A 24,912-nucleotide genomic window follows, 5' to 3' on the forward strand; every position below is an offset into this window, starting at 1 on the left:
GCTTTAAAGTTATTCACAAAGCTGTGAATACACGAAATTCCCAAGATTTAACATGATTCCGTTTCAAATTTTGACAGCGCGGCCATCCGCATCAAGGAAAATGCATCGACTTGAAATTACACAAGTTGACGACAGGTGGAGAACCACAGGATCAAGGCTATGCGTCTGAAAGATCGCCGGAGGACGAGCACCCTCCATCGTTGCCGGGGCAACCTTTTCCAGTTGTTACACCAGGTAAGTGAACTACTCGTGTTCGAATTCATAGCGGAATCTCCGGAATTTTCGTAAACGACAAAATATAATTTAATTTAATATAATGTATAGTGCTTGAAAAGCTCGTGTAAAGTTTTCATTTTGTCCTTTTAATTATCGTGTTCTAAGTATACTCGTTGAGCTCGACTCAATCAACGAGGTTAGCCTGGGAAAGGAGCTTATTTCATACTAATTGTTTATATTTAAAAAATCAAATGTAGTTACTGACCAAGAATTTTTCAATAAGAATATCGTGCTCTACCCTTGTTATTCAGATATTTTTCATTAAAATAAACAGTTTTTTTAACATATTTATATCACTCTCCAAAGGCAAAGTGTTATGTTGTTAATTAAAATTGTGATCCTCGCAAAAAACAATTCACTTACGAGCACGTACCTGGAAAACGAATAATTAACTACAATAATTCAAACATTGAAAAAGTACACGTATGCGGAACAAAGGCAGTGTATGTTCTATCCATGTTTTATTTTAATCAATATTTGCCTGTCGAACAAGTAAGCCCCAACACGGGTGTGATAATTATTCAAACTGAAACACGATCGAGCTGCTGTCATTTGTTCGGCAAAGTTTTAATTACTTGTTAGTGTATGGTATTGGACATGAAATTTCTAGCTTTATGACAAAAGTTTTTTATCTAATCAAATAAATATCACCAAACGTCTGGCTATAGTCAAAGTTATGACTAATTATTTACTCTAAATAAAGACCAACGTAGTTTAGAATATGACGCAGATAATAAGCTTTTCTATTGCGCTATATATTGCGCATCAAAGGCACTCTTGAAAACAATCATACTAAAACTGACTTGCATAAAGAATATTTAATGCGATATTTTACGGCCGTAAAAACATGATTAGCTATATAGTCACATTCGATGTTGTCAAGACCGGCTGTAGAGATTCGCACGATTTGAACTTCAAAGTTATTACTTTAATGAACAAAACAGGTGCTGTGCGCGCAGCTCGTGAATCACCAACTTTATGTATATGATTGAAGCTATTCAGGTGCAAAAACCCATCAGAATGCCATCTTTGTAGGATGGAAAAGCGCATTTTATTCACGTTGAGATGAAATATAATTCTATATATAAAATAATGAATACCGCATTCAAGAATTTACAAAGAGTTAAGCATTTATGCATTTGGGTTGCATATTAGTATGTTAGATCGAGTTTCGTCCGCGGTATGTCTCTTTTGGTATTAGTAAAATTTATCGGTGTTATTTGAAAATCTTTGAAAACTTAGAATTATGTCATCTCATTCAAGAAGAGAATTATTTTAAAAGACTTATTTTAAGTGAACATATTAGAACTCTTTTGTAGATTAAATTCTTTGTGATGTTGATGCAAAAAAACGAAATTTTTTTCTCCATTCTCATTCTGTAAAACTGTAAAAAATTGTAAACAAAAAGATTAAGGTTACATGATTTCATGAGTCCGAGACTTTTATCTTCGTGAAACAACTAGATACCGTCTATATGCAGGTCATAGTTCACTAGCCAGAGAATGAAAAGCCATCGTAATTTCCGGATCGAAAGCGATCGCGGTAAGTCTAAATCATCATAGAGCTAGCTGTATATATCGATCTATGGTCATTAAACGTAGCGCTAAAAGGTTGATGTACGTGGGAAAGAGACTAGAATTTCGATCGGTATTTACTCGAGTACCCATTTGTACACGCGTACAGCTGTACTGCACTCTTCATCTCAGTTTATTTAACATGCGTTTCCCTGTTTTTTCACGGAAAGTCAACTTGGTAAAAGTCTACTGGATCGTTGTTAAAAAGTTGTACGTTAGAGAAAAACAAAAGCTTTTAACAAATATTAATGTAAATAAAATATTTGTGTTAGTTTTTTTTTCCAAATTTCAGACTACAAAAACGAATTTTTTAACGACCCTCGCTGATTTTGAATACGTAAAAAGTGGCGAATGTAATTCAAAACTACAACGTTATAGTTGTAAAACTTTTTTTATAAGAATGTGGAAAAGTTCACTTGTTTGTATTACTTTGTTTTCGACAAAGTAAGGTGGAAAACGATTGTTACACTGCTCAAAATATTAGAAGTTTGATGTTATTTTTAAAAATTTCGATATATGTAAGAGATCATTTATTTATGTACCATTGGTGAGATTGTCAGACAAATTACCCTCATTACATGACAGAAAGGTAATCATTGCATACTCCAGTATCTTATCTTTGCGTTTATATAAACGCGTCATGTATATTAGTTTTTCGCGTCCTGAATGCCTCCATATATGCATACGCGGTGTTACATTGTGCAAATTCTTTGTTGTGAATTATGCACATCGCTAATATTGATTTTGAACTTTTATTCACTCGTGCGCGCAGCTTGATAGAGCTGCGCGAATCTCCCTAGCACGCTTCATTTGTTCTTTTGCCGAGTATATAACCGATAATTAGTTTTTTCGAGCTCCTTTTCTTTTTGCTAATATCGAGGTAATGTACATTTTTTAACCGTGATCGATTGTGCATTTTTCATATCTTTGTGCGCGTGCAAGCGTGAATGCTTTCTCCACAAGTTTTATCTATAAACACACACATACACACGCGCTTAAACGTCATTAACGTACTCGTGTAGTTAACGTCGAGTATAGCGCGTTTGGCGCATTTCAAAACGATCCTCGTGCGTTCGCTCGTAATACGCTCTGAAAAAGCTCAACGAGATTTACAATTATCATCATCCACTTAACTTTTAATCCAATTTAGCGTGATCTACTTGATATTATGCATCAAGCAAAGAGCCCCAGCCCGTGGCAACCTCCAAACCATAAATAAACTGCCGGGTTCTCAAAAAGAAACTTGCGCGCGGCTTGCTCGCGTCTATATACGTATAGCACAGTTTATCATTCTCGAGCTTGTGCACCATTAAACATCACACCGCGCGCCGGTGACGAAGCTCCATCTCTCTCCCTTTCTCTTTTACTCCCGTATTTTTCTCGCTTCAAAAGTCTATATACGCATGATGTGCAGGCACTGCTGCTATTGCAGGAGTTTTGTAAGCAACGCTCCCCAGATGCATTAATAATTAATGCAAAAGAAATCGCGAGCTTCGTGTATATATAGAAAAAAAAGGAGAGGTACGCGTACCCAAGCAGGCGCGCTTTGGTAATATAAAGTGCGGGTGCAACGAGTACTCGAGTTCTTTTCACGTTAATACCTCGTGACGGATGGGTTCTCTTCCTCCTCCTTCTCTCTTCATCCGCGTCTTTCTTCCTCTCTCTCTTGCTCTCGCTAGCGGAGATTATATATACATACATATAAGCCGAAGCATGACGTGCATCGAGCGTAATCCGTCTCACCGCGAGAATCGATGTATACAACGCGTCGTGAATCTTATGCCATGCACTACGCAGCGATAAATCTTTATTAAAGTTATATGCAAATGTAACGGGAATCAGCATTTACATATTTTTCAGCGTACATACTCGATTATTACCCTTTCTCGATTCTAATTTTGTTTGATTTCATCCTTATAAAAGCTCATGTATTCACTTGTCGAGGAAATCGCTTTTCCATGATCAATAAAAAATTCTCTATACGCGCTCTCGGATAGAAAATATATCAATGATCATTTCCGATGTATTCATCGTAACTCGACGTATTTTTTTTTTCTCTCTATCTCTCGCAGCGAGATATAAAGTTTCTCTTGAAGGTGCAATTTAACGCTGCACCATGTATACCTTCTTGCTCTCGGAAAAGACTTGTTAAGCGGCTTTCGTATGATGCCATGCCTGCGCGCGCACTGTGTAACTTTATAAGAAGTACACAGAGATCAGAAAAAGCTCGACGCTCTCATCTCGTCGTGTGTCGCGACGGGCCTTCATGTATATATTTTCTAACAACGGCATTCGACAAAAGCCCCGTCGAGTTAGCCCCGTGTGTAGTACGCGATGACTCGGCTGGCTCACGAAATGCCTCCAAGACGACGAGAAATACGAGACTATCGATTGAAAAGGAGCTTTTAAAATTCTTCACAAGAAAATTCAACGCATATCTCCTACCGTATCATTAGGATTTCATCGGCTTTCCCATACTCAAACATTAGAACACATTGATAAATCGCAAATAACCTAGTAAGTAAATGCTCATTTAAGAGTGATAAATATGATAGCTCTTAATGGCCAGTCGTCAAGCATGGGTAAATACATTTGTTATTATAGTAAATAAAAGTTTACGTCTATATTAAACTCCGCACTCGCGTGTATGGCATTTCACGTGGATAATAATGCGGACTGTTTGACTGATGCGATGCGGAGATAATGCGTTTAATTATACCGACTGCTATGTCGTGCTTAAGGTTTATTAACTGAAGCTCTACAACATTTTTATTACTATTTTTTTTCTTTTTTTGCTAAATAGTCGATAAATCGTGATTATTTATGGTCTTTCGCGTTAAAGTTTGTAGTTTAACATCGTTCCCGCGTTAATCTCAAACCCAAAAGCCATATGTGTTATTGAAATTTTCAACGGCCAAGATTTATCAGATAAAATGCGGGACGCGGTCACGTCCGTTGTATTATTTTCCACGTAAATATTCACTCGGAAGCTTCCTTTTATGTATAGGCGTTGGTCATTCATTGTTATCGAAGCTCGTCCTTTCTTGTTGCGAGTTTGTTTTACACAATAAAAAAATGACAAATTAACTTTTGTAAAAGAGTCTCGCCGAGCGAACGATGCGCAATGACAAACAACTCGTTTTTATTCTCTTATTATTTGGAACTCGAATTTTATACTTTAATGAGTTTTGGTTTCGTCGTAATTTTTCGATTATAAAGGCTCTGAAAATGAACGCGTGAGATGAAAAAGAATAAAGGCAAGAACAGAAGTAAAGTATTAATGAGAACTTTATTGACGTTACACCTTTGAGAGTTCAAAGAATAATGACAGATCGCTCACGAATTCAAGCAAAATTAATAACGAAACAAAAATCTCACGATCTCTATGGTGATCCGGCCTAGCTTTCATGCGCACGCCTCTGTGCTTGCGCACCCCGCGATCCTCACCTTTTATCGGACTTTGTCCAGTGGTGAGGCAGATGCATTCACTCATGCCTTTCCGCTTGAGCAATGCGGCCTAGCGTAAACTAGATCGTTCGTTTACAGGCTGTATCGATGAAGAAAAGGGCGGAAAACTAGTATAAAATAGACAATATAGAATCCGTTGAAAGCTGCGTACTCTCTTGTAACTGCGCTGCACTCGAGTGAAAGTCAAATTTTTCATTTTTTCTTACGAAGCTAGTCATGAAATATTAGCCGAGTGGCCCCGGCGCACGACGAGTGCACTGCTGCTCGTATTCATACACTCATGCATCCAACATGTGCTTGCGTAAGTAAAGTTTTGAGGAAACCAATTAAGAAGTACGACGCAAGACGACGAGAAGTTTTTGGGCCGCGAGCTTAAAAAATAAGCTCTCATGTGTCCTGCATCGCGTTCAACTGTCCGTTTCATAAATACTTATATATATTTCGCCCGAGTTCGCAGTCGCGGAGGAAAAACTTGCCTCTGGTAGAGAATTTTTCGAGGAAAATCTCGGGGCAAGTCGTTGGTAGTTGGAGGCACAAATAAAAACTAGTGTACTTTGCGAATACGATTTCCCCGTGCGCGCGCGTGGTTTAATCTCTCGTCAAAGTTAGCTAGCTCGGGCAAGTGTCGGTAGCGCCTGTAACTGCTGGTGCAACACGTATATAACACAAAGTGAGAAAGCGACATCTTAGATAGCTCACGGAAGCAGCTCGCTGCAGTGTGGCACATAGTGTCCAGGGGCGCTTCGCCGTGTCGCTGTGCTATATGCCCGAGACTAGAGCGAGAGATTGCAGCTGCTGTGGGGCCTTTGTCCGCTCTCATCTTTCTCTCTCTCTCTCGCTCTCTCGTGCTATTGCCGCCTCCACGAGGCTATCTCGAGGGGCCGTGATTATCCGTCGTTTCTGACATGGCAAGGGCTTATATACGTGCTCTCTTTGCAGCTTGCGTGTTTCCCCCCTTCCTCCACACCCCCTTGAACACTGTACAGCATCGGAGCCACGGCAGAGGCTTGCTGCACAGCTAGGCGCTGGGGTTAGCGTGTCTGTTAGCTCTAGCCGAAGCTCAAGGTCCGTGACCAGCGTGTATATGCTCGCTCTCTCTCTCTCTCTCTATGCGAAGCTTTTGACAAGCTGAATTTTGCTTCAAAAAGCTTAGCCCCTTGTGCATAAAAAATGAATTTTAAATATCTCCGCACGTTCTGGACTGTGGCTTTTTTCGCTCGTTACACCTATATTTTACATATATTATAATATACCTAAGTGCACGGTCGAGTGAATATTCATCGATTCTATTAAAAACTCGACGATATAATTTACCAAGTTCTCTCTCTTTCTCCGAGTACAGTGTGTGCTTGAAAAATGCAAAAGTCCGGAAAAGCGTCGTCTATATCCTTTGCAAAAGAGACAGAAAAAAAAAGAAAAATAATATGCTGCTTGCAAACGAAGCTCTCTCTCTTTCTCGCTCACTCGCGGTCAGACGCTCTTTCCTTCCAAGGAACATAAGCACAGACTATTGGAAGTGACTTGAAAGAAGTCTAGCAGAAAAGTAGAAAGAATTGACTTGAATACATTAAAGAAAAAAAAGTATGATTACTTTTCCACTGCTAATGCTTCTGTTGACTTATCGGGTTTTTTTCTCCAAGACTCGCCTCGTTTCTCTCTTTCGTTTTCTTCTTCTTCGTCGTCTTCTTCTTCTTCTTCTTCTTTTGAAGGAAAAAACGAGGCACACACGTACACAAATGGTGCAGTGACTCGGCAGCCGGAGCAGCGGCTATGTCTAATTATTCAGAGTCTACTTTGATCCGGGGTTTATAATTATTATGTATGATGCATCGAACGCATTAACGCGCGCCGCATACGTACAGCTGTAGCTATACATTCTCCAAAGAAATACACACAGCTTATCTAATCGATTAGTATTAGCAAATATATTATTCCGCAACTTTCGCACTCGCTCTTGTGCAGTGTTATGTCTATGTGTGTGTGTATGTGTTGCTACGCATTATATATAGATATACATGTGATGCAAGCTTAAACCGGAGCTTAGCGGAAGGTCGACGAACGCAACCTTAGCTACTGCTCTCCGAGTCCATGGCAATGGTTGCAGTACGTTGCCTCGCTATAAGCTATACAGTTTCGAAGTAGTCGTGGCGGCTCTCTCGCATACGTATGCGCAGCGCTACTTTGTCGTATAAGCACATACACACTTATATAGCAGAGATATATAGTATGCAGCACACAAGGCAGCTAGAGCAAATGTATTATATATATATCTGCAGTAGCAGTGGCAGCGGCGTCGACGGCAGAGCGGTGGCGCCGTTCCACTTTGTGTTTCGCGATCTCTAAAGATGCACGAGCTTCTGCAGCGCGAGATGCCGCACGCCCCGGAGGCTAGAGAGAAGATGAATAGAGAGAAGTGCGAGTTCGGAGCGAGCAGCAGCAGCACGACTAATGTCGCGTCTAGACACGACCTGTGCGAGCGAGACCTTAGCGCTCGCAGTCTTTGAGATAAAGTATAAGGTTTTTCATTTGCAACGCAGAGGACGCGCCGCGAACGACAATGTAAGACATCGAGAGATCGAGAGAGACATAGAGAAACGAAGCTGCTCTTGGCAAATCCATGTCTGCTCGTTAATGCACGCGAATCGAAAATTACATTTCATATCGGGGTACGTTACCCTAGGGACATATGCTGCTTCTGTCAGTTCGACGTCGAGCACTAAACGCTCTCTCTTGCTATGTATCACGATGGATAAACATTCATTTGAGGTTTTGCTATTTTATAATTGGCGAAGAATTCCGTATATATACTCGAGCTCGAGCTATGATTAAAGCACGGATATACGCGCGCGCGCGCAAGACAATCCAAACGCGCGAGGAATTTGGCGCAGGCTGCGAATTTTTTGTGCTCTCAGCTCGCTTCGCCGTCGTCGTCGTAGTCGTCGTGTGTCCCAGTTTTCTTCCTTCGCGATTCATAAATGTATTTGTCTTGCACGGCGCTCACATAGTTCGTTTATAACGATATATAAGAACGAAGAAGAATTCTTGTATATAACTCAACCAGCGCATCACGACGACGTTACAGTCACGGGTTATAGAAGTCGAGCAAAACAATCCCGCAGCTCTTTTCTCTATCTCTTATATTCTTACTATATACTTTTTGCCCAAGCGATTCGCATGCGTGAGTACGGTGGCAGTGTGCTGGCCACGGCAGCTTCGGAACTGTGCAGCGAGCACAAAAGAAGTCGAGGAACGCGCGACGCAGCCCAGAGAAAATGCCAGTCCGGATGCGGCGGACGAAGAGCTCCTACCACGCTGTATACGAGCGAAGCCGAGCTTTTGGCCCTCTCGTCCTAATTTGCATGTGCACGCGTATGCGCGGAGCTTTTTATTGCGGATTTTTCAGCGACTCACCAAGAGTCGTCGATTCAATTTCGGACCTCAACGTAGGAGAAAATCGCACGAATCAACTCGCGGCTCGGATTTTGAGCGGTTCAATGATAATACATCCACTCTAGAGGATAGATATAGTAACGGACGATCGGGGATGTATAAATATCGTTCATAAATGGCTCACGCGTCTGGGGAGACGGAGGAAATGAGTAAAAAGAATGTCTTAACCCCGAGTCACGTCGGTGTACAGTACTGGCCCGAGTGCTCAGCCGAAGAAATATATAAATAGATGATGTTAAAGGTACCTCTATATATCGAGTCAGTGAGAAAGAAAGTACGTCAGAATTTAAAGAGCTTCACTGGTTATCGATTATGCATTAGGCCAAGAAGCTGAATGGTGAGACAAATGTCTTCTTCCGTTCTATGCACTCCTTGGCTCTACTTGCCCTCGCTATATATATATAATGTGAACTGCGCACCACCACCGCTACTGCTGCTCTGCTACTGCTGCGTATACACCCACAAAGTATACGTTATATTACACATAGAACGCGAAGTGATACATAAATCATCAAGAAAATTCTGCAGTATTTTGTCTGTGTGTACGAAGAGGAAGAAATAGGGAGAGGGAGAGCGAGAGAGAGAGAAATAAAAATCTGAGTATAAAAGGAACTGTTTCTTTGCTCTTTTGAGCTTGTGAATTACAAATGGCAGCACGGGGCAGCCAGTAGGGCAGCGCGTGGCCGGGGGAGGGTTGTGTTTTATTCGAACGACCCGATTTTTTCGCCTTCCAACAATTTGTGCTCTTCCAAATCAATGAGATATCTTCGATCATTTGAAACACATTGCCTCAGTAGCCCTTTCTTTTTTTATTATTTTGCCTCTTCGCCGATAGAGAGCAGGAAAAATTCGTACGTTATTCCTTTATCGTCCATTCGAAAATGAATAATGTAGTCTCGCGCTCGTGTGAATATGTGTGAGTGCAGTGTACGTGTACGCGTTAGTGTGTGTGTGTGGGTGGGTGGATGTAGAGAGATCCAGCGCACAAACGTTGCCGCTCTATGTAGAGCAAACGAAATTTCGCTCTGTCGTCGTCGTCGTCCCTTTTCATCGAGGCCGAACAAACTCTTGCCGCTCGCAAAAGCTTATTTTCGTTGTTTGACCTAAGAAAGTCGGATAAGAGAAACTTGGAAATAAGATCGATGGTGCATACAAGTTACTTTTCTCCGCCGCACACGCATGCACATACACACAGACACATACACGTCGTGCCCTGCACATATACATATACTTTTCCAATCTCCAAAGCGTGATAGCATTACGAGCCCGCAGGGTATTATTGTGTAAGAGTATATATATATTCCTTTTTTTTTCTTTTTTTGCTTTCGTCGCGAGTCTTATATACGTACTACTCCTGTGACCAGTCGTTGCACCGAGCAGCAACGACGTCAACTGCCAAGCTGGTGCTGGCCGTGCTGGTGGCCTTGTCACACATCCATTACCGAAGAAAGCTGCGCGCGGCCGGCTCGTTATTGCTCGGGCGGGATGCTTCGCCGCTATCGACCCAATTAACGACCAAAGGACCTTCGGACTCCGGGACTTTAACGACATTTTTTTCAAATTTACTATCTCAATGCTGTATATTATATCAACGACTTCTTTCTTCTTCGCTTCTTTCCTTCTTATTTGTCGCGGTATTTTAGTAACGAAGTTTCCTAGCTCTGGAATGCTGTTATAGAAGGTCAATTAGTCGTCCGCGCGCAGCTTCGCGACATCTTCGAGGGCCGCATGCGGCAAACTCGCGCTGCTGCTGCTGCTGCTCAGCTCAGCCCGTAAGTAAGAAGAATGTCAGCAAGAATTAGGCTGACTCGCGAATTTAGCTACGGTTGTTATGTTAATTTACTCTCAGCTTTCACAGTCTGCTTCGTGTAATTCATTTAAAAAGTCTAGGTTGTTTTTCTTATCCTCGGGTATGATCTTTTGTTGAATGAAATCGGCATTAATTATGGAAATTCTTTATTTGCCTTTTTGCCCGACAAGAGAGGAGGTCTTCCTTTCTTTCTTGTTCTTCGAGTCTTTTCAAACTTGTTAGCGTGTGCAAGAGAAGATTTTCTATATACATGCGGCAGTGGTGGCGGCAGTGGCTTCCTTATTATAGGTATACAAAAGGTAAACGACAAAAAATTCTATCGACGCAACTATTTTTCGCTCTGATCTTAGGCCGCGCGCAATATAAAAAGGAGACTCGTGGCGGCGGGTGGCAAACAAAGAGATTTATTTGCCCGAACCCTACGACCGAGAGAGAGACCCATGTTACGTGAGCCGCAATATCCTGCAACCCAGCTCGATACACGTGAATCGCAAAACAAAATATAGAAGAAAAATCAATTTTCCCCTGGTAAAAGTGCAGAATCGAAGAATATAAAAATTGAAACTGCCAAAATAGTCCTGTAACAACTTCGTAGAGCGCGTCATTGTGCGGGTGGGTTAAAGCCGGCGATATAGAATAGAAAAAATAATTTCTTTCGCGACAGCACAGCGCGTGGTAAGAAAAAAAAGACACGCGTCGTCGAAAATTTACTCTATATATAATATAGAGAGTGTGCCATATAGTATAAAGGTAGAGAGCACAGCGAGCAATAGTGGCCCCGCCGCCGTCGAGTCTCATATTTAGGTTTTGCGCGAGCGATTTCTAAACATATTTCCCAGTCGACGCGCAGGTGTGCATGTGTATGTACGTAGGAGAACTCGCGCTCTGCCTACGTCTGTCAATAGGTGTATACAGCACGGGTGCATACAAGAGTCCATTACGGAGATAGGTATCGCAGCGGCGTCTTGCGAGCGAGAGAGAAAGAGAAAGAGGGAGAGAGAGAGAGAGAGAGAGAGAGAGAGCTTGCAGGAAGCCCGAGATGGGAATACGTCTGATGCAGCGCTCCAGCGGCTGCTGCACTGTGTGTGCTTTTTCTCTTTGGTTACGTAGCGGGCTGCTGATGCTGCTGCTGCTTGCTAGAGCTTGCGTCGCGACCAGACTGAGATCTCGCGCACATGCAGCGCAAATACAATTACACATGCATCGCTGTCTGTACACGCCACGCGTGTATGTGTGTGTGTGCAAGCGTTCACGAACTGACGCAGCAGCAGCCGGGCGCGAACGAACGCGAGAGTCAAGAATGCGCTATCGATCGACCGAACTAGGCCATTTGGCGCCCCCGAACTCTCTCTCCTCTCTCTCTCTCTCACTCGCACTCTGGTGTAGCTTTCTCGGTCACACAAACACTCGCACACGTGTTTCGTACATACAAACACACACGTATATACGAGCCGCCCGCCTCGCGCGTACTCTATCTAGCACGCGCGTATTATAGCAGCAGCAGCAGCAACGAGTTATGCATCCCATCTCTGCAGCTGTGCGGGCAGAGTTGCACATGTACGCATGGCGCGGCTAATGCCGAGCGGTCCATTCATTTTTCGGCCTGGCCAATTTAACCGCAGCCCGTGGCAAGCGACGGGGCAAGGGTTTTGAAGGGACGAGCTGGGTATATAACGCATCGCTGCTTACATCTCGAGTGCGCTGCACGGCACATGGCGTGTGATAGTGCAGTCGCTTAATTTATGTGCAGTTTGTGCGAGTGAAGGTTCGCAGTAGTGCAAGCTCTACACACACTAGGCAGAGAGAGAGAGAGAGAGAGAGAGAGAGAGAGACGAGAGAGAAAGATGTAGGAAATATATACGCTTGCATAAATGTTCAAGATTGCATTACATTAATCGCTGAGAGATATTTGTGTATTAAAGTACGATGGAGAGCAGAGCACAGCCACAGAGTGACACAGTTTTCGGAGGGTTGCAGGACGCACTTAATACGAAGGCATTACGAAGGCTCGACGCACACGTGCTTAAAAGCGATTCACACGCGGGCCGCTTCGCTAACTCTAAAGTGAAATTTTTATTACCATAATAAAGTTTGCAATTCATGAAGCGAGAATGCATATACAGAGAAAGAGAAACATACAGTCGAAAGGTATATAGGGGAAGTTGTTATTGGAAAAAATCGAACGCGTCTTGCTCGTTAAACTTTATCGACGATACGTATATATATCCGCGTGCTCGAATACGTATGATACTACTAGCCCCGATACGAACGCACCCAACTTATACTTGTATATATTAGCACCGGGCGCGCTACACACTACTACGCAACTGCTGCCTTATTAAATGCCCTTACGATGCCAGCTTCGGCGACTAGTAATAGCGTTCGGCATGTGTGTGCGAGAGTCTACAAGCTCGCCTCTGTGTGTACTTGCAGGAACGAACATACTTCAACGTTTTTAATATCGAGCATGGGATGTCCTGCCGCGCGCGCGCGCGCGTCAAGTGCTACTACGCTATCGGGCTCGTCGTGCATCCCTTTGACTGCGGGAGCTTGTGCCAAACTGTATACATGCGCAAGGCAAGCTTAATCGGCTCAAGCAAATAAAGCTTGTGATTTTCAAGCGTTCCGTTGTAAATTAAAGTCTACCTAAAGTCATTAACATTATTGAGTTCATGTGAGTGTAAGTGCGTGTGTGTGGGCACGTGAATATATTTTATGGAATGCATATGTGGCCTCGTATACAGTATATTGTTTCAATTCATACCGCCATCATTCATACATATAATATGAGACTATATATGCATGGGACTTATGCAGCCTATAAGCCTCCCAACAGTTTGCCGAGTAGTATCTCACTTCCTCTTTTCGCGCAAGCTTCACTACACCACTACATACCGACGACGTATACATACAGCAGTCATGTATACGCGCAGTGGTGGCGCTACATCGAGGACGCTTATACGTTTTCAGCATACGAGCCCGTTTGAGGCTGATTTCGCGCTGAGCGTGCTCAGTGAGTAAGGCATTCGTATACAGTCGAGGAGAGCAGCGCGCTATGTGGCGACAATTCACACTTCTCCTCGTACTGAAATCAATTGAATACAGGTCGAGGAGCCCTGATTACAGTCGAGGAGCCCTGATTACAGTCGAGGAGAAGTGTGAATTGTCGCCACGTAGCGCGCTGCTCTCCTCGACTGTATGCGATCCCGCAGACTCGAGCCGAGACGACTCGCTCAGCTCGCGTGCGTGTAGCCTGTGCTGTCTGCTACATGTCAAAGTGGCAGGCCAACTCGCGCTGCCTTTAACCTCTCTTTCTTGAATACAAACATATCTACACGAGATAGAAATGTCATTTTTAATTCATGTTTGTGTTCGCACTAAACACGATGACTGTAAAAATGAAGCAGTAGAAACTGAATAATGGAAAGAAATGCAGCGTGACCGATGTTATACCGACTCTACTCATCAAGACACTAGGAAAATCAGTGTAATGAGATTCAAGTTGGCACAACCAGTGCTTTATGCAACCTCTCGTTTTTCAGAAAAAACATATCCACACAAGTTGCATGTACAGTATTTTACACGAGACATACGCATATACAGTATGTAGACGAGAGCCGAAAACTAGCGGCCAAGTTACAGTTTTTAGTTTAGAGTGCTATAAAGAAATTAAATGGAACATAACAATTATGCATGATATAGTTCTCAAAACGAGCTCTTATGCAGAAAAATTGTTAACACATCAATGGCTGTTAGCGGTGTGGATACGTCTCAGCGTGTTTGCAGCGTTGCGGACGCTGTAGTGCCTCGGCTGCTTCGCTTCGCTACGCAGCCTCGGCGACTACAGCGCCCCAACGCTGCAAACACACCTCGACTGTATCCACACCGCATACAGCCCTTGATGTGTAAATAACTAATATGGATATGTATATTTCATTCCTCGCGCAAATCGTGTTTCGAATATCCCTGCAGCAGAGGCAAGCGCGTGTGCTTCTCTCTCTTATACTCTGCCACTGCTCTCGCGCGCGCGCCCAGAGTTACTCGCAATGTATACATACGTGTGTATACGAGAGCGCGCATATACTTATGCTGTAAGAGTGGTGTATCGACGAGCACACGCCGAGAAACGACGCTTTGAATGGGATTCGACGTTGATATTAGAATTTTTCCTTCGCGTGGCAGCGTACGCCAACGTTGACTGTGTTTATCGCTTGGGCTTTGAAAGAAATGTTTGTTGCTCGCATGAAACGCCCGTATATATACCTGATTTTTTCATCGCGAGATCGATTCAATTACGCGATGGCGCGCGTATTTTCATCCCTTGCATTATTGACGAAAATCCCAGGACTAATATTTGTCAGCTGAATTCATTATCAGTTCATCATCTTGGCTTGCGAAGTTACCTAGATTGGAAAGTCCGCGTAGCGTCACCGAGCTCCAGTGCTAATTGAATGGTGAGCAAATGCTGTACGCGCGAGGCCAGTTGAAAAAAGACCAACTGTGTTATAATTAGCAGTAGAATTTTCATCGAGTTACCTCTCTTTAATTAATTCACTTTTTCACTTTCGTGAGCGCGCGTGTATATATAAATGTATGTATAATTGTCGCGCGGACAAGAGAGGGATTTTTTCGTTTCGCGACTCTTGACGAGCGAATCAAACGCTTGGAGCAGCGTTAATTGTTCAACGGACTGTGATCGAATTATCGGGTCTGCGTGAGAAATATAATATCACTTTGGGAGCTCTCTCTTTCGGTGAACTCACGCGCTCACTTTGAAGCTGATCTGCGTATGCATACGAAGGGGCGGGTGCTTGATGTAGACGCAGTCAACGTCAACCGAAGAGTGCACTGCTCTGAAGTTTTTTCTTTATGTCGCGTGAACTTGTATGAACAAGAGTGCATGTCTGTAAAGCCACAACAAAGTGCTATGTGCGTCTAAGCTTTCATTTCGGTTGATCTTTTTTTTTGTCTGTATTGTTGTGCCCTTTTTTGTTTGTACTGTTTTTTTCTCAATGACTTCTCATCGAGTCTCATCTGAACAATTCACGAGCAACGATACATGTAAATCAAACTTAACAACGAGCATAAAATTGTAAGTTCTTTGTTTCAAAGAATAATTTTTATCGCAAAGTATTTTCTTGTATTCTTTGTAGACTGTCTAACAAGAAGGAGCATATTTTGATTACAGAAAAAAGGTATATAGCTGCTTATTGAAGCGTATTATTCATTTATTCTTACGATGGCGCTTGTTTTCAAATAACACCGGCTGTGTATAACAACGTCGTAAGACGCGTGAAATTTGATCGATTCCCTTTGTAGGAGGGCGTGTAACATTGAAAAATCGAGAAATAAAGGGATGTCAGAAAAATTGGAGAAGAATTACCCGTAATATATAAAAAGCGGGAGAAACGGAATGCTAATGGGAGTCTCGAAGATAAAGGCAAAAGAGAAAGATAGAGAAAGAGAGTCAGGTCGACCGAAGGGGTAATTGAACTCGGTCGACTTGACGGCGATTGCGATTAAACTCGCGACGACTTGCGACGATGAAAAAAAAGAAAAGAAAAAGACGAACTCTCAGCTTTTGCAGCTGTTATATACATCTATACAGCGCCAAGCATGAAGCTATGAATAATTTTCTTTTTTACGGTTCACTGGCTCACTCTCTCTCTCTCTCTCTCTCTCCCTTCAAGCTCGTCTATAGTCTCTTTTTAGCTCGCGCGCACTAGCTAACTCTTATTAGTTTCTGTAGTACTGCTTCCGATCGTGATAAGCTCTCTCTCGCGGCTTTTATCGAAGCGGCGGCGACGGCGTCGGAGGTTTTCATATTAATCGATTCTATGTTCAAACGACGATCGCGCTCGACGATCGGGCGTACATACACACACACAATGAGAGAACTAAAAAGGGATTGAAAAGTTAACGTCTGAGCTAATATTTACCCAGGCCGTGCAGTGTGTGTTTGCAGCTCTCACGGAAGGTGACTTTTGTGGTTTCGTTTGCGCTTTGCTTTTGCACTCCTCGTCTGTATGTGTGTGCGCGCGCGACAGAAAGAGCACATATCATTGACATCGCTATCACGTGGCTTTCTCAGTTTTCCCATCTATGCAAATTTCTAGGTTTTCTCATTCTCTCCCTCTCTCTCTCGCTCTTTCGACGTGTAGCACTTATATAAATGTATATGTATAAGGATGGCTGCATGTATAAGCGCAAAGGAGATAACAGCGTTATTATACACGCACGCACCCAGCTATAGTCGCTCTCGTATACGTACACTCATCGTGCTCTCGCACACGCTCGCATATATGCATCGGTGTAACGAAGTTTACGACCTCGCGCATACTCATCACTCATTTGCGTTTATAATTGCAACGGGGGAGGCAAGGATTGCATTTATTTATGGTAAACAGCCTCTCCTGCGCTGTCGAATTTCGAGAAACATTTCTGATTAGCAGCGAGTTTTTTTTCTAGCTCAAACGATATCTGAACGTCCATTTTCCGTTGATTAATATTTGCAAGTTTCGCGCGTATCCGTGAAGATGTATACTAAACGCCTGCCTATATTTATGAAGTCTCAATCTGATATTGCGAGCACACGCGACGATGAGAAGCGCCTGCGGACTTTATATTTGAAATTACAAACACGGGGCGAATATTTGTGCGGCTACACGTATTCGCTCGTGTCTGTGTATCGTTGATGCAGCTGCAGCGGCAACGAGCGATACGTATATATACGCCCACACACTTGCGGCATTTATCGAGGACGTCGAGGTTACTTGCGAGCTATACGTGTGTACACATCGTCGATTTTGCAGCGGTGGCAAAGTTAGTTGCAAGAGGAAAGCTAAGGTTGCTGTTGCTACTACTACTGCTGCTGCTGCTGCTGCTGCTGCTGCTGCTGCTGCTGCTGCCTCGACGATTGCGCCAAATGTGCCAGTAGTAAAAGAGATATCGAAAAGAGTAGGAAAGCGACTCTTGCGTATGTATATGTGTGTGTGTGTGTGTGTTCGGGGCAAGCAATGAATCCTCGAATCATAGCTTCGGACTTATCATTACCGAGGTCACATTTTTTGTGCTGCGCTCGCGAGCACACGTCTTTTTTTCAATTACTCGGCCATTCGCGGAGCTTTGTTTTACAGCCTTTTTCTTATCTACGAGTGAGAGAGAGAAAGAGAGAGAGAGAAAGGAAATAGGAGGGGTAGGGGTAGGAAAAAGGATCGTAACTCACACAGTAGCGGGAGAAGCGAAGAAATTAAGGCACTATATATAGGAGAACAAGAGCAGCTGCAAGTTTTATCGAATTTGCCGAGTAAGCAAGCCGACGAGCACAGGCGCTCTTCGCACGTTGCGTGGCGGCGGCGTCGGCGGTGGCCTAGAGAGTGTATATAGCTCGCTGAGAGTCTTCTCTCTTTACTTGCGTACACGCGCTAGCTCGTATATAGGTACGTATATCCTACGTATAGCATGGGTATAGCGATCGTGGAAAGCGGAGAATTTGTGGGAGTTGCAATTTCAAGGCCGTTTTACGAGGTAGTAGTACGCGCGCGGCGAGTAGAGAGCGAGCGAGCGATGATATATTTTTAAGCCACTGCTGCTGCTGCCGCTTGCGAGCTGTGCGGCAAGTGTAAAATTCAGGAATCGAGCATCCGCAGCTTTGGCCTGAGTAAGGGGATGAATTTTTCACAGCTTTTAAGTGCCTCGTAGATATAAGTATATATAAATACGCGCGGGCGAGGCTTGCGCGCGCGCAAGGATTGTTTATCGCGCGATACAAATCGTAAAGCTCATTATCGGATCGATTTTCTTTATTTTAGCGCAGCAGCGTAGCGTGGCGCTAGATGCAGCTGCCGGTGAGATGCTGCGGCACTATACCCGGGTATTATGGCTGCAAGAAATGACGCTCTCTGCGCGCAATATGCCGCTGCTATACTACTGCAGGTGCATTGATAAAGTTATATCGTATATAGCGCTTCGCGCGACGCTGAGAAAGGGGGCTTCTCGCTGCAATATTCGAGGCACGTCGCGGCCACATCGATTCGCCGATTATTATACGCCGATGACGTGGTATTCAGCAGAGGCAGCAGCAACAGCCGCGTGGCTCCTTGAATGCGGTCATCGCCGCAGAGACTACCAGCGTACGTAGTTCGTCTTTTGAAAATCATAGGGCACGCTCGGACGTGCAAGGAACATGCATACGTGTATTATTACTCTCTTGTTTGCTATTACTATGGCTGGGTGCGTACTCCTCGTCTCTCGTCGCGTAACCGAATGTATACGTGTGCGTGTGTGTGAGCCTTACTTTGAAAACTCGATACCCACTTCAATTTTCAATAATGTCTCGAGTGCTGTTGTAGCCGAGCAGCTTGCAATATGTCACTTCAACGCTTTGTCGCCTGGCTTTATTCCGCCCTTTTTCGAGTGAAATAAAGAGAGAGAGAGAGAGAGAGAACGAACTTCATGTGTCGTTAGCAATCGCGATATCCACCGCGTGCACACGTGCTCGCGCGCGCTTAATTAATTAATGCACATTTAATTGGATCGCATCAGCTCTAATGATTATAAATAGAAGATTTATCTCTATAATGTTCCAACAGATCGTTCTTGCTTTTGTGTTACGTCTTCGGGTTTATGTACATCAATCGGATATTCATGTCGTTCTGTGAAACGTTTCTTGGTTGCAACATGCCATTATTATCCAGGATTTACCTTGACATGTATTATTTAAGGAATGATGATTCGTTCGCACAAACGAATCATACACACGATCGGCATTAAATACGCGTACTTTACGGGCACCAAGAGATATATACATAAATGGCACTGTAAATCAAAGATACTCGAGAGGCAAGAGAGAGCTTATATTCACGAGGCGGCGCATTACAAGCGATGCTTACAGCGCCTATTTGTCATATAAGGACGGATATTACGATACAAATCGAACGCGTGTATATTCCGCGCATATACGGTGTATCGTTGAAATTGACAATTACTCAGACTTGCGTGACGAGCATAATGCCGGTCAGAAATGTACGTGTGTATACGTCTGTGTGTGTGTGCTTGTGTGAGTGCATCGTTGAATGTGTAATGCTTGATGATTCGCTCTGCTCGACGCAGCTCATCCATGTAGAGATCGCTCAAACAAGCCGAAAATAATACACGCTTCGTTTGAAATATATACTCAGAAAGCGTAAAACTAAAAATAACACGTGATTCGCGATCGGACATGACACCGTGTCCGATGCATTTGTCGATTTTTGTATACGCGTCGCGAAGCTTTTTTGTTTTCGAGTCGCGCTAGAACGAGGCAAAATTTCAAGGTCTGCCTCACGATATTTTAAAATTTAAATAAAAAACCACATTACATGCGTCTCACCGATGGTATTCATTTGTTTTTACCAAGACTAAAGACAAGGTGATTTAATTCCAAAACCCCGACTCCATTCTCATGTCTCGACGTGCACATTTCATTAATTTCCAAGTTCCAAAGAAAAGCATTTTTTCTCTGATGATGCTGCTCTTGGCGCAGGGTGAAAAAAACGTATTCGTATATGATACACCGAGAGCATAATCACCAAATAGACGAGAAAAGCCAAAAAAGTTTAGAGCAAAAATAGGAGCGAGTCGTGCCTTTGCACATAGAGAGCTACGAGCGCGCCTGTGCGAGAAATATATACGCGAGCGAAGAGAGCGAATTTTAGCCTGACCGAGAAAACTTTTCCACACCCTTTTTTCCGTAGATATAAGCGTGCGAACTCTCGCACAGCAGCAGCAGCAGCAGCTCGGAATCTCCAGCTTCAGAGCTCTTTCTTCATCCTTAACTTTCGCTCTTTTTTCCGTGTTACATGCTGTGGATTCGCAAATGGTACAGTATATAGTCCTCGTCTCTTTAGCCGAGGCGTTGAAATTGCATCTTCTCTATGTCTAACGAAAGAATAAAACTTTTTCCTTGCTTTATTTGTTCAACTTTTTTTTCGAAAACCCGAAAGAAGTCAACGTAAATGCATGTACACTTTTCGGATGATGTTTTCATGCCCTTTGCTATTGGACCAGATAGGAAGCGAAAATAATGTACTTGGACAATAGTAGTAATTTATGTTATAAAGACCAAAAAGTGTCCCCTATAGCACGAGTATCGTATGCGATTTAATAGCACTGTGTGCTAAGTTTAGATTACGTCGCATTTTCCGAGATAGCGGTATTTTCTGGCGCCAAGCAGGTTAAACGTGCTTTTTATCGTATGTTTGGTAACTACATACGCGATTGATGTCGATCTCTGCTTGAAAAATATGTGAGAGTAGATTATGTTTTAATCTCCTTTCTTATTATGAGCTATGAAGCTTGAAATCCAATTATAAGCTCACGGGTATTTTCAATTCGAATAATGGTATACGCTTCAGTTTTTTCATTAAACTTCAACATATTCTAGCGAAGTGTCTTCGATATATTTTGTATAATATTATTTCAAGCAAAAATATTTTTCTTCGAGTACGTACAATTTCATGGCACATTCGGTAGTATTTTAGTTCCAAATAGTTTCCACGTTCGATTAAACTGACATGCGTAACGGATTTTTTTATTTTTTACACGAAATACAAAGAAAAGTAAGGAGAGAAAAGTACGCAACCAACGCGTAAAAAGCATTTGGAATACAATATGGAAATATCTTCGCGTATTTTTGTAGAAACAACGCCAACCCCTTGTTAAACGCAGGTGCGAACGACTAGACGAGTGAAAAATGAGGTGTTCGTACGAAAATATTTTCTCCATTTGCTACTTTTTTTTCTCTACTGTTCGCACCCTCCTCCCGGCTGTTCTCATTTATAAATCTCGAAGTTAATAAACGCGTTCCTTGTTTTGAGAGTACGAGCACTTTCTTCGGATGCGCGATCTTCCGTTTCAAAGCTACTCCCGCGCACATCCTGAAGAAAGAGAGAGAGAGAGAGAGAGAGGGAGAGAAAATAAGGAAAAGAATGAGGGTAGCAAAAGCGGGAGAGGGTATACTTTTCATAAACTTATTTATACAAATGGTGAAGGTGAAAAGCAAACGAGCTTTTAAAGTTTTAATTATTACTATGGGCTTGCTCTTTCTACAGTTCACTTTATAATTTTACTTCACCTTAACTTTATTCGTCCCTACTTCCATAATAATTTTCTCTCAAATATGATAACACGATGGAGCGCGAGAATAATAATGCAGAAATATCAATGGGAATTGAAAAGGCACTCGGCTTTCGATTCGCGTGTATAGACAATAACTTTGGAAAACTTTAGATTTATTATCGAGTCATTTGTAGTTTTACACGATTTTGCGTTAAAACCATTGCTCTCTTTGCCCAAGTGGGCGAGAGAAGTAATCAAAAAACTAACTTAGTTCGAGTTTCTTAGAAAGAACAATTAAGATCGATCGATATGGCAACATTTCCAAATGGGGATTATTTATTGTTCAGAAGTGAAAAAATGCTTTAAAACGTATATTCCCCAGTTCGTATAAGATTTCGCGGCCACTTGGCTGAATGCACAGCCCGAATCTCGAAAGGAAAATTATGTATTCGACTTTGAGAGGACGATATAAATCGCGCGCCAGAGAGAGAGAGAGAGAGAGAGAGAGATGGGTATTGAAGCGAACCGAATCACGAGCCCTGAATGAAGGAGCTAAGGTTGCCGCACACAAACTGCGAGATCTAATCTGTAGCGCGCAATCAGTAAGCATCGCGCGGGCAAAGGCACTATTACGGGGCGAACTAAGACGTAATGAAGTCGCGCCCCAAACAATAGCTCGCGGCCCTCAGTCTGTGTATATATTTATCTCGTTACAACTGTTGGTTCGCATTCGTTGTCACAATGCTCGTTGTCTGATTTGTAGCGCGCGCCGTGACGTGTCGTTGCTGCTATATCCCCTTGGCCCCCACTCCCCTCCCTGACCCCCGCTGCCGCAACCAAAGCAAGGAGAGCGAATTGAGTTTGGTCAGACGATGGCTGTTTCGATTTCTCTTACTCTCCTGCTGCCAGCGGCTTTCTCTCTCGACTCTTTGCGAATTTATATCGATCAAAGCGCGCGGCGCAACAAATTCGCAGCGCTGCATCTCTTCCTCCGCCGCGGCCGCCACCGCCTCTCCTGAGACAATAGCTCAACGCTTATGTGTCCCAATGGCCCGCGTAGGTATAGGGCTTGACCGCACGAGCTAATCCTATTAAAACTCTTGGGCAGCTGAATAGCGCGCCGCGGCGGCGGAGAGGCTTCGTCATCGTGCGCGCGGTCAAATTTGCGCATCGCTTGGCACTTTAGGGATCCGAAGTTTGGGCGGCGAAACCCTATATATATCTATACAGATATACCATGTACCATGCAGCTACGATTACGATTAATCAGCGGGGGCATTGTGTGTCTCTTCTCGTTCTTGTTTTACAGAGAGCACGTTCAGGGTAACTCTGCAGAAGAGCAGCCGCGGACTGGGTCTGAGCGTGTCGGGCGGCGCCACGGCCGGACCGGTGCGCGTCAAGCGGCTTTTCCCGCAGCAGCCGGCCGCTCTGTCCAACAAACTTCAGCCCGGTGACATTCTCCTGGCCGCCAATGGAACGCCCCTCACTGGACTCACCAACTACGTAAGTTATTTTAAGCGTTCATCTGCACACGTACACATCGCCCACGGAGTCATCGCACAAACACACTTACATACAAACTTTAGGCTCTCGCGCGTACGTAACGTATACGCGATAGGCGTAGTACAATGGAATATATAAGGCAGACAAGCTCACGGGTCAAATCGTTCGCTATGCTATATAGAATGCCTCGACAATCGCCTCTACTCTCGGCTTTCGTGCGACTTGTCTATGCGCACCGCAACGTCGGGCACGACGAAGAGGTGCTTTGTGCATCACTAAAACTGTTTAGATCGTGTTCGGCCGGCTTATTAAGCTGTACGTTGGGCTGCGCTGTATATAACCCGAATCGATACACCAAATGCGACTTGAGACGTGAGATATATTTTATACAAAGTAAAACGTTGAGTGCCCTCTGTAAATTTTACATTTAATTTATCGAGTAATAACGTTACACTGGATCGTGTCACGCGCGAGTTCAACTGTTGAAAAAAAAAAAGAAAAAGAAACACTTATATAGATTTACTCTTTTTACGAGCTCACTCATAAAGCCGCGCTAGGTGCACACTGTGATCATAGCCTTTTATACACGTATCTATTTTTAACGATTTTCGCCATTTTTTTTTGGTCAAATAAGTAAAAAAGCATAAAAATTTACGATGGGCTGGGTGTATGAGTTTTACCCGTGCGTTGCTGGGTCAGTGTATACAGTGTATAGTTGGTACTGCTTTACTGCCTCTAAATCACAAGGGTATTAAAGAGCTACAGAAAGAGAGCGAGAGAGAGAGAGAGAGAGCAGCGAGTTCAGCGCAGTCGAATTACTTTATAACGTGATCGAACTCATTGCGCAAATGTGCGCCCTACTCGGTCCGTTCTCTCGAGCTCTCTCTTACGGCTCGGGCAATTCTGCCCCTTTTGCGCGAAATAATTACCACTAATTTAGGCTGAGCTATACCCTGCGATTACCCCGAGATTTTAGCTTGCGAGAGAGAGAGAGAGAGAGAGTGAGAAGCGAGCTTCAGCTGCTCGTAAATACTATACAAGAATCGTGACTCGAGCGCAAATTAAAGCTGAGTCGGATGAAGAAAAAAAGAAAAAGAAAGAAACTCGAGCGAGATACGAAGACTTTTATATAGACATTATATATTTTCAATATTTCGTTTTTCAAACAAGCGAAAGCCATTCGCGAAATTCATTTTGAATGGGCCAAATATTTTGCGTGCGTGTGCGGTATAGATATAGATGGCCGGATGATGAACGAGTTTTGCGTGAGCTGCACGGGATTTTTGCGAACTATATACGTGGTTAAGCCATTAAGTGGACCGCGGCGGTGGCCGGCGCAGGGGCTACCACCGCGCATTAAACTATCCTATGCGTACGCGAACGCACATACATATATATAGCACAATGGCCTTTCATTATTAGTTCACAACTCGCATATAGGGAAGTAGGAGTGGGATAGAGAGAGACAGGGCAACGTCCATAATTCGCGTACTCTCTGGCATTGTCGCGTTACCGCACGCGCGTGGCCCACTCGCATGCGGAGTAATAACTGACTACGTCTCTCGCACTGCAGGACCGTCGATATATACGTATATACAGGGTGCAGTACACGCTTATACATATATGTCAGGCTGTGTATGTGTGCACTTATACGCGATCGCGTGGAATCCCATAGTGAAGAGCAGTGTCGAGCAGTATACAGCAGCAGCATACTACTATACCGAGTGGCATACT

At 43.5% G+C, this 24,912-nt stretch overlaps 1 protein-coding gene across 2 annotated transcripts in view; it reads left to right on the forward strand.

Annotated features, from left to right (window-relative positions):
• Positions 1–24,912, forward strand: part of LOC106650779 — a 92,364-nt gene that overhangs the window by 60,576 nt on the left and 6,876 nt on the right. For both annotated transcript variants that reach the window (XM_014368981.2, XM_023462472.1), the window contains exons 5-6: positions 78–234; positions 22,985–23,178. In XM_014368981.2, coding sequence (XP_014224467.1) covers positions 78–234; positions 22,985–23,178 — 351 coding nt within the window. The remainder of the gene's footprint in view (positions 1–77; positions 235–22,984; positions 23,179–24,912) is intronic.

Source organism: Trichogramma pretiosum, unplaced genomic scaffold (assembly GCF_000599845.2).
Source record: "Trichogramma pretiosum strain Unisexual culture from Peru unplaced genomic scaffold, Tpre_2.0 scaffold3, whole genome shotgun sequence".
Classification (NCBI taxonomy): domain Eukaryota; kingdom Metazoa; phylum Arthropoda; class Insecta; order Hymenoptera; family Trichogrammatidae; genus Trichogramma; species Trichogramma pretiosum.